We start from the raw sequence: 10,724 nt of genomic DNA on the forward strand, positions 1-10,724 counted from the left end.
ACTTCTTATTTGTGTATGTTTACAAGTATTTTCAATTTTACAATTATTCACCATAGTGGTCCTTTAACCATCTTAGCGGTATGGACGAGCTCAGCTCGTCCATCACCGCCGATGGCTGCCGCTCAGGCCCTGCTGGGCCGATTTTGATGAAATAAAGAGCAGCACACGCAGCCGGCACTTTGCCAGCCGCGTGTGCTGCCCGATCGCCGCCGCTCTGCGGCGATCCGCCGCGAGCAGCGGCGAAAGAGGGTCCCCCCAGCCGCCTGAGCCCTGCGCAGCCGGAACAAATAGTTCCGGCCAGCGCTAAGGGCTGGATCGGAGGCGGCAGACGTCAGGACGTCGGCTGACGTCCATGACGTCACTCCGCTCGTCGCCATGGCGACAGGAGAAGCCAAACACGGAAGGCTGCTCATTGCGGCCTTCCGTGTTAATTTTGGCCGCCGGAGGCGATCAGAAGAACGCCTCCGGAGCGCCATCTAGTGGGCTTTCATGCAGCCAACTTTCAGTTGGCTGCATGAAATAGTTTTTTTTTTATTTACAAAAAACCCTCATGCAGCCGCCCTGGCGATCTTAATAGAACGTCAGGGTGGTTAATAAAAAATAAAAAAAATATTACCTCTTCTCTATACTTTTAAAAGCTTAGTAGAGTCCTTTATTATCCTACTTACTCCTACTTCCTAGGCCTACCCGACCCGCAAAAATTTCAGGCAGCGAAGGACTGCTGTAATTATTTTATTGCGCACATTAACCTCTTGAGGACCACAGGCTTGCACCACCCTAGTGGCCTGGTAATTTTTCACAATTCAGCACTCTGCAGCTTTAACAGTTCACTGTACGGCCATACAACTTAGCACACAAATGAATCTTGCCTCCTTTTCTTGCCACCAACAGAGCTTTCTCTTGGTGGCATCTGATTACTGCTGTAATTTGTATTTTTTTATTAAATTAATTTTAATGTTATTTTTCTTTAACCACCCTGGCGTTCTATTGAGATCGCCAGGGCGGCTGCGGGAGGGTTTTTTTTTTAATTAAAAAAAAACTATTTCATGCAGCCAACTGAAAGTTGGCTGCATGAAAGCCCACTAGAGGGCGCTCCGGAGGCGTTCTTCTGATCGCCTCCGGCAAGCATAGGTAACAAGGAAGGCTGCAATGAGCAGCCTTCCTTGTTTGGCTTTCCTCGTCGCCATGGCGACGAGCGGAGTGACGTCATGGACGTCAGCCGACGTCCTGACGTCAGCCGCCTCCGATCCAGCCCTTAGCGCTGGCCGGAACTATTTGTCCTGGCTGCGCAGGGCTCGGGCGGCTGGGGGGACCCTCTTTCGCCGCTGCTCGCGGCGGCGATCAGGCAGCACACGCGGCTGGCAAAGTGCCGGCTGCGTGTGCTGCTTTTTATTTGATGAAAATCGGCCCAGCAGGGCCTGAGCGGCACCCTCTGGCGGTTATGGACGAGCTGAGCTCGTCCATACCGCTAAGGTGGTTAAATGAAAATGTTTTTTTTTTCCTCCCTCTTATCCCCCCCCGAGAGCCAATCAGCATGATCACCTCTCATAGGCATCAGCCTATGAGAGGGATCTGTTTCCCTGCCACTCCTTCATTCAGTAAGTGACAGGGCTGTCCCCAGTACAGCACTGTGCTAGATCGCAAAGTAAGTAACGCCTTTTTTTAAGAAAAAAAATTAACAGCCTGCCAGCTGTGATCTCAGGCAGGCAAGGCTGTTCACGGATCTCTGCTCCATATCTCGGCAGGGAACAATTGCGCATGCGCGTTCCATGCTAATCTCCGCCCCCCCGGACTTGATGCCAATCAGCGTTAGGTGATCCTGGAGAGACACTCTGCGGCCGCCAATTGGCGTGAGGCGGTCGCAGAGTGGATAACAGAGCAAACAGAAAGCTTTCATCAGCGGGGGAGGAGGGGGGCAGCGGTAGGTAAATTGGACACTGTGCTTCAAATGGTTTACAGAAGTCACAGATGCTATCTTCACATCTTCTTCTGGATAAATAATGGGCAGGTAGAAGGGGAAGGGTGAACATGGCAGCTCCTCTAGCTATTAGAAACCAGGAAAACAAATGTGGTGCATGGTTCACTTTAAGGGCTCGTTTCCACTTGAGCAGAATACGCAGCTTTTCCTCACTTCCGAGTTGCATGGGAAATGCTGCCTATTCCAGCAATAGCAAGCCGGTCCAATTCTGGAAGTAGTTTTTTCTTGTTTCACGCATTGAAATCTCTATAGCCGTGCAGAGCAGCAGCATGGGTGCTGCGACCGGTTCGGAAAGTGATGCGGCGCCCAGTGGAAATGAGCCCTAAGGGAATCTTAAATCCCGTGTGCGCAAGAGAGATACTGTATAGTAGGTCAGATCTTATCTCCTGCCAGCCCAGATCAAGATAAGGTTTCCAGATGGACATGCGTGATTGGAGGGCCATGTTGTCCCCCTAGGCCTATAAATAAACCCCCACACCCTGGTACTGAAAAATCCTCCCCTAATTATAGTTATGTGACTCTCTGATTTGGGACACAAGTTTTCTCATAAAACACATCCAGAAATATCTGTGCACTGCCTGTCAGCTGCTTCCTAATCGAATCCTCCTGTGCTACTGGCGGATCATGTGACGCTGATCATCAGCTGGCTCTGATTTAGGAAGTTAATAAATCCATATTGAGTTAGCAGAATCGGAGATAAAAATAGCACAGGAGCCACATTCTGGTAACGTGCTCTCATTGGAAGGCCCACATTCTGGGACAGTTATGCCGAATAGCTCAATAAAACATGCATTATTATTATTATTACTACTAGCTGATGACTCGGCGTTACCCAGGTATGTATTTGGCTGGTGTTGGTTCCATCCACTTTTTCTAACCCTAACACACAATTACTCAATGACCAAGTTTGTGAGCTTTGTGGTCTTTGGCATCAATAATTTGTATATTCCCATAGAAATCAAACAAATCAGATAGGCTATTTGTGGCTCCGCCCCTATCCAGCATTTGAACCCTAGTCAACCAATGGCCAACTGTAGCAGGTTTGAGACATCTGCTATTAACAGTGTAAAAATGGCAGCAATTCAGATATTCCACTTGAAAATCAACAAATGCATTTTGATTGGCTATTATAGGCTCCACCCACTTCCCTGAATATTAATCGGTCACCCAGTGATCATCTGGGCAAAGTTTGAGAACCCTGCCATCTACAGTGTAAGAATGGCTGCAGTTTACATTTTCCCAGTAAAATTTGTTTTTTGGCTCCGCCCACTTTTTTGTAACCTGGACACAGAGTCACTCAATGACCGATTTTGTGAACTTTACGGTCCTTGACATCAATAGTTTGTATTTTCCCAGTGAAATGAAACAAATGTGATTGGCTGTGGCTCCGCTCCCTTTTCTGAATTTGAACCCCAGTCACCCAATAACCAACTATACCAGGTTTGAGGCTTCTGCCATTAACAGTGCAAGAATGGCAGCAATTTCAATATTCCCCTTGGAAAACAACAGGTGAATGTTGATTGGCTTTTTTACGCTCCACCCACTTTTCTGAACATTAATCCCAGTCACCCAGTAACCAGCTGTGCAACGTTTGAGAACCCTGCCATTAACAGTGAAGAAGGGCTGCAGTTTACATTTTCGCAGGGAAATCTGTTTTTGACTCCATCCACTTTTTTGTAATCTTGACACACAATGACCAAGTTTTGAGCTTTCGGGTTCCTGGCATCAAAATGGTGTGAATGGAAGCATTTTATCCAGCAAAGAAATCTGATTGGCTGTTTGTGGCTCCGCCCCTTTAGTGAATTTGAACCCCAGTCACAGTCACGTCCATATAAAAAAAAAAAAAAAATACGAATCCACTTACCTGGGGCTTCCTCCAGGCTGTGGCAGGCAGGACTTGCCCTTGGCGCCGCTCCGAAGGCTCCCGGGCTCCCAGTCATCTTCCCTGGCTCACCCAACCTGGCCAGGCCGGTTTCCAGATCGGGCTCTTCTGCGCTTCAAAGTGCGTCTCACTTGGTTGTGCTGACGTCATCGGACGTCCTCCAGGCTGTACTGCGCAGGCACAGAACTACTTTGCCTGCGCAGTACAGCCTGGAGGACGTCCGATGACGTCAGCACAACCAAGTGAGACGCACTTTGGAGTGCAGAAGAGCCCGACACGCATACATACATACACACATACATACATCCAAATATATATATATATATATATATATATATATATATATCTATAAAGCGCCAACATATTCTGTGGCACTGTACAAACAAAAACAAACATGGGGTACATAATTATACAGACAATGGTATACATCGAATATGGACACTGGTACAAAATACAGAACTGGTGATTACAATGACAAATGTAACATTATGAATAAAATGTATAACAGAGTGCAAGATACAAAATGAATGACAAATTCCAAGACACAAAAGGGTGGGAGAGCCCTGCCCTTGCCAGCTTACAATCTAAAGGAATGGAAGGGGGGAGAGGAACAAGAGGTGGGTGGGGATATATGTACAGTATTCATATAGGCAGTGTGTTTTTAGGTTATCTAGTAAGGTGTATAACTTGGTCAGAGGTGAAATGACTTATGCTTGTCGAAAAAAGTGAGTTTCAAGGGAGCGTTGAAAAATATCAAAGGTTGGGGAGTGACGGATGTGCTGTGGAAATGCATTCCAGAGAAGGGGTGAAGAACGTGAAAAGTCTTGTATACGTGAATGCGAGGAGGACAAAAGTAGGTCACGTGCAGTCTGAGATTGCAGTTGGGTTGGTATCTGAAAACAAGTGCGGAAATGTACAAAGGAGAGAGATTGTGGAGAGCTTTGTAGGTTCGGGTTAAGAGTGTCAAATGCATCCTCTCGCTAATTGGCAGCCAATGAAGATCTTGGCAGAGGGGAAGAGCGAGAAGAAAGATGAATGAGACGAGCAGCAGAGTTCAGTACAGATTGGGGCGGTGCCAGTTTGTTAGTTGGTAGTCCACAAAGCAGTATATTGCAATAGTCCTATAGTACTAACATTTTTAGTAGTGTCTTGCTTGAGGAAACTGATTTACCCAGAAAAGATGGCGAAAGCCCAGAGCAACCAATCAGGTTTCAGCAGTTACATGAATGGGTGCATTTTAAAGGGCAGCTGAACTTCTACTTAAAACTGCATTTATTTTGCATCAAAAACCTAACCTGATCCACCTGCCTAGGATGCCCAGATACGGAGATCTGACCACTGCGGCCTAGCGTCCCACCAACTCTAGCTTTAAAGTGAACCGAGCATCATTTTTAACACCCAGGACAGCTCTATAGCAAATTAAAAATGCATTCTAAAAATGTGGTTTATTATTAAAAAAAAAACTTTCATTTTACCTCCATGTTTTTTTTACATCTAAGGGTTAAAATAGCCACTTTGTCCATCCTTAAAGGACCCGTGGTCCCTGAGCAGGAGATGGTGGAACACAGATAAGAAATCACCTCATTAGACTTAACCCTCCTGGCGGTTTGTCAAAATCCGCCAGGGGGCAGCAAATACGTTGTTTTTTTTTTTTTTTTTTTTTCATGTAGTGAGACGAGGTCTCGCTACATGATAGCCGCTGCTCAGCGGCATCCCCCCAGCCCCTCCGATCGCCGCCGGCGATCGGAGATCAGGAGATCCCGTTCAAAGAACGGGATCTCCTGGAGGGCTTCCCCCGTCGCCATGGCGACGGGGCAGGATGACGTCACCGACGTCGTGACGTCAAAGAGGACTCCGATCCACCCCGCAGCGCAGCCTGGCACTGATTGGCCAGGCAGCGCACGGGGTCTGGGGGGGGGGGGGGGGGGCAGCTGCGGCGACGTGTATAGCGGCGGATCGGCGGGTAGCGGCGGCGATCGGGCACTGCACGCAGCTAGCAAAGTGCAGCAAAAAAAAAATTATGCAAATCGGCCCAGCGGGGCCTGAGCGGTGCCTCCCGGCAGCATAGCCCGTGCTCAGCACGGGCTTACCGCCAGGGAGGTTAATTGACCACAAACAAACCCCCATTGTACTTCAAACAGAAAACATCAGTTGCAGTTGAAGAATTTCACACTCAGCCTGGACAATGCTAGTTGTAAAATAGCAGGGGTTGCGCTTCTGAACAATGGCAGCCCTTGCAGCTATTTGAAGCCAGGAGCTGCTTAGTTCCCTTTAGGTTGTAAACAGTGGCGCCATCATCTCATGTCTACGAAAGAAGGTAGATAGGAGGCGGAGCTTTTGGCTGCCTTGGATGCTAGTCAGGGTGGGGTTTCCAAAATGTGCCCCACCCACTAACAGCAGAAGCCCGGCCTTCTGTCTATCGCCTAGCTTCTTTAGGTTAATACTGTATATAGCTGCCTGAATGGATTCATTGAATAGTAGGCCCTAAGATCTCAACATGTGGTTTGCGAGCCCTGGGGGGCACATCTGATGGGTTCAGGAAGTACTTGAAGTTTAGTACTTATAAAACATTTTAAGTCCGATCCAATTCACTTTTTCTCTTACGAGATTTTCCATCTTCTGTTTGAAATAACTTTTCAGCACTCTGCATCGAAAAAGTACCAAAAGTTGGTGAAAAAGTACTGTCAACATTTTTCTGAATATTTTCTTACTAAAGGCTTACAGGCATTTTATTAATAATGTGTGAAACGATCACCTAGGACAAAACTTAGAGAAAAAGTGTATTGGATTGGTCTCTTTGTGTGTTAGAAAAGGTGAAATTATACAAACAAATGTTAATATGTATGCAGGTGATTAAAGGCATTAGAGAATGTTTGTAAATCATTTATGCTCAGTAGAAATGTACTATTAGTAAACATATATGTGTACGTGGGTATTTAAAGAGGAACTGTAACCCAGGACTGAACTTCATCCCAGTAAGTAGCTGATACCCCCTTCCCATGAGAAATCTTTACCTTCTCTCACATAGATCATCAGGGGGGTCTGTATGGCTGATCTTGTGGGGAAACCCCTCCCACAGTGTGATGTCATGGCCATGGTCCTTACAGTTTCCTGTCTGTGAATCTTGTTGCATTGTGGGAAATAACGGCTTTTTCCAACTGCCAAGCAAGCAATATCCTCCTCTATGTATAGAACTCTCAGTAACAACAAATCCCCTGGCAGAACTAAAGATGTCACCACCAGTGATACATTTCAGAATGTAAATCAGGGAGAGGAAAGATTTTACAACGGGTAAACCAATGATTACATCATCTATAAATGAATATTGCAAAAAATAAGCAATTTTAGTAATTGTTCTTTTCACTGCAGGTCCTTTTTAAGGCATTCCTGAGATAATCTTGCCTGTAACAAAGGGTACTTGTCACGCATGCTTTCATAAGGGGTACAAATAAAAAATAATGTTGAGAAACACTGCACTTGACTACAGTGCCCAGATTGCTGTATCCCAAAGGCGGGGTACAGGGGTACAGTACAGTTATACTTTAGGGCAGGGGCGTAGCAATAGGGGGTGAAGAGGTTGCAACCGCATCTGGGCCCTTGGACCCCGTGGGCCCTCCCTCAATTGCAATATTTGCTCTCTATTGGTCCTGTGCTCATAATAATCACTTTTATAGATGCTTTGAACAGTGGTAATCATTAACAAACCATTCCCCATCCCCTTCTTGCACCTCTGACACTGTAGTTGCCATTTTTTGGGGGTTTTGGTGCACCGTATCAATTGTTATGTATAGAGTGCATGGGGGGCCCCATTGTAAAACTTGCATCGGGGCCCACAGCTCCTTAGCTACGCCACTGCTTCAGGGTCTGTGTGTCTCTAATGTTCTGCCTCACCTCTTGCGATCCATAAAGCGGTGAAGGCACCGGAACGGCCAGGCACCGGTTCTCTCAGAGCCTTGTGGATTACAAGAAGGGGCGGAGCTTTGGCACAGGCCGTAGCCAGTGTGTCCTCTGTGAGTGACTGAGCCCATCTGTGAGTTGTCAGAGCACTGACCCTTTCATGGCTTTCTGATTATATATTTTCTTATTTACAGGTTAGGACTGACAGAGACGTACCAGTGGTAAGTGGAGAGAGTAAAAACGCATTGAATTGGTCGTGAATTGTTGGATAGACATGCCGGGACTCCTTTCTGAAAGCAAGCTGGAAACTGCAGCAGTTGTGATGCTTTCAGCACTATTTTGTCATATAAACAAGTGTTAAAGGGGATTAGACTCCTGATCAACTAAAAAAACAAAATCATCTAATAAGAAATTACTTAAAGAGCCCAGGGTGGGCTCAAAAAATGCAAAAAAAAGTAGGCTACCTGATCCGGGGGGCTGAGCGGATCAGGTAGCCGCAAAAACCGCAGCCCCCGTGGGAGCCAATGGCCCACTTTCACTTTCCTGACCTCTGGATCACGACGCTGCACTGAGAGACTGTGTGTCTCTCATAGCGTGCAGGGAGACGGGGAGCGGCAGGGGGCGCGGCCAGGGGAGAGAGAGAGCTGCCCAATGGCAGCTCAGGAAGCCCTGCAGGAACGCCTCTGGCGGGCGTATTAAACAGGGAATTCTTCTCCCCGTGTTTACCTCCGAGTTAGCGTCTAATCTTGTCGCTAAACTCTGGGGGGGGGGGGGGGGCTATAACACGGCGGTGGAGGGGGGGGGGCAGAGAGCGGCGGTGTGAAGACACAGAGGCATGTCATTAGGCAGAGAACATGGCTCTGTGTCCCATCTGCCCCCCGAAGATCCACCTCGGGTTCTCTTTAATTAGCTTACCTAGCCTGTTATTTTTAGTGTTCACTGTCAGATTTAGAAGAAATGTGATATGGGCAATAAAAGAATATTTCTGCTGGTTTCCATCTTTAATGTTTCTCTGTGACGCTAAAACAGACATCACTTCTGCCCTTTTCTTTTTTTTAAGAATACCATAGCATTGTGGAAACATTTTAAAAAAATGGGGTGGGTGGCAGGCATATGTAGGAAGCTCTCCTTTTTAAATTGTTCACAGCACTAAAGTATCCTTTAGGCTGCTTACACACCAAGACGTTACAGGCGCACGTTAGTGCGCCTGTAACGCTCCCCCAACGCACAGCAATGTAACACAAGTGGGCTGTTCACACAGCCCACGTTGCGTTACATGTAATGCTGCACGTTCTCCGGAAAGTGCAGCATGCTACGGCGTTAGAGCGGCTATAGCCGCGTTAGACTGTTTGCACATGCGCAGTGGGGGGCGGAGAGGAGGCGGGGAGAGCCAGCTACAGTAGCCGCGCACATGGCTACTTAATATGCACTGCACTGGCGGCCGCTGATTGGCCGGCGGGACCACGTGATGCGGAGTGTCTCGCTCCGCATCACGTGGTCCCGCTGGCCAATCAGCGCCACTCTGGGAGACCTTATAGGAATCGAGCCGCCTAACGCGGCTCACTCTACCGTCCTCACTTGCAGCACCATACGTTGTGTTAGGTGCACGTTATGCGACCTTAACGTAGCACCTAACGCAACGTCTTGGTGTGCAAGTAGCCTAAACCCAGCTCAGTGTTCATTTTCTTTTCCTACTGCCACAGATTCAATTACCTTCTGGTCATAGTGTCCTAATCTTATCCCAAATAGGAAACATCCTGTTGTTTGAATGCTGAGATCAGCTTGTTACTGTAGCTAAAATAAAAACTTTTCACAATCCCGCTGACACTGCACATTTTTTTGCATTTAGGCAAAAGCAAGCAGACCAGGCAATGAAAAAAAAAAAAAAAAGGGGGTGCATATAGAGATAATATATACAGAAATAAATCGATGTCAGACTGAACGCATGTATTTTTTCTTTCCCCATCATCTCTAGACCCGAGCTGAATAATTTTCTTTTTCATTTCTAGGTACCTGGACTTGCGTAGATTTGGGTCTGTTCCACACGGCGGGTTTGGCATGGGGTTTGAGCGCTACCTGCAATGCATTCTGGGAGTGGACAATATAAAGGATGTCATACCATTCCCAAGACATCCTTATTCATGCCTCCTATGATGCTGAAGGACTGTGGAATACCAACCTGTGGGGCAATGGACATTATACTGATGCATGAAGTGTACAGAGATCAGGGGCGTAACTAGGCCCCACCGGGCCCCCCTGCAGATTTTATGAGCGGGCCCCCCCCCACCCCCCGGGGCCCGCTCGCGGCCGTTTTGTGGGTGCTGGAGGGGTGGCAGCATGAGGGGAAAGCCTTGCCCACAGTCGGCGGGGAGAGGGGTAGTTCCCCCCTCTCCCTCACCTCGGGGCTCTCCCCTCTGCGCTCCCCTCCAGCTCGTAAGTGTCTGTGGGGCTGTGGTGGGCAGCGGGCAGCGGCGGGCAGATACATACCTGCTTCCGTGCGTTCCATCGGAGACTTCTCCCTCTAGCGGCTGACGTCACTTCCGGAAGTGACGTCAGCCGCTAGAGGGAGAAGTCTTCGATGGAACGCACGGAAGCAGGTATGTATCTGCCCGCCGCTCGCTGCCCACCACAGCCCCACAGACACTTACGAGCTGGAGGGGAGCGCAGAGGGGAGAGCCCCGAGGTGAGGGAGAGGGGGGAACTACCCCTCTCCCCGCCGACTGTGGGCAAGGCTTTCCCCTCATGCTGCCACCCCTCCAGCACCCACAAAACGGCCCCGACAGAGATGCTGAAAGGCTTCAATCGAAAGGAAGACTGAACTGACAGTGTATATAAATGCATAATAGCCCTGGATGGTCTACTGATCAGTAATGCAGTTATAATACAACTAGCTGATGGCCCCGGCTTTGCCCGGGTCTGTATTTGGTTGTTGGCCCCTCCCACTTTTTCTAATTTTGATACACAGTC

At 48.1% G+C, this 10,724-nt stretch overlaps 1 protein-coding gene across 2 annotated transcripts in view; it reads left to right on the forward strand.

The window, feature by feature from the left end:
* The window catches only part of NARS2 (asparaginyl-tRNA synthetase 2, mitochondrial), an 85,080-nt gene extending 75,045 nt beyond the window's left edge, over positions 1-10,035 (forward strand). For both annotated transcript variants that reach the window (XM_068264800.1, XM_068264799.1), the window contains exons 14-15: positions 7,952-7,978; positions 9,767-10,035. In XM_068264800.1, coding sequence (XP_068120901.1) covers positions 7,952-7,978; positions 9,767-9,911 — 172 coding nt within the window. In that variant the 3' untranslated portion in view covers positions 9,912-10,035. The remainder of the gene's footprint in view (positions 1-7,951; positions 7,979-9,766) is intronic.
* The last annotated feature ends 689 nt before the right edge of the window (positions 10,036-10,724 follow it).

Source organism: Hyperolius riggenbachi, chromosome 2 (genome assembly GCF_040937935.1).
Source record: "Hyperolius riggenbachi isolate aHypRig1 chromosome 2, aHypRig1.pri, whole genome shotgun sequence".
Classification (NCBI taxonomy): domain Eukaryota; kingdom Metazoa; phylum Chordata; class Amphibia; order Anura; family Hyperoliidae; genus Hyperolius; species Hyperolius riggenbachi.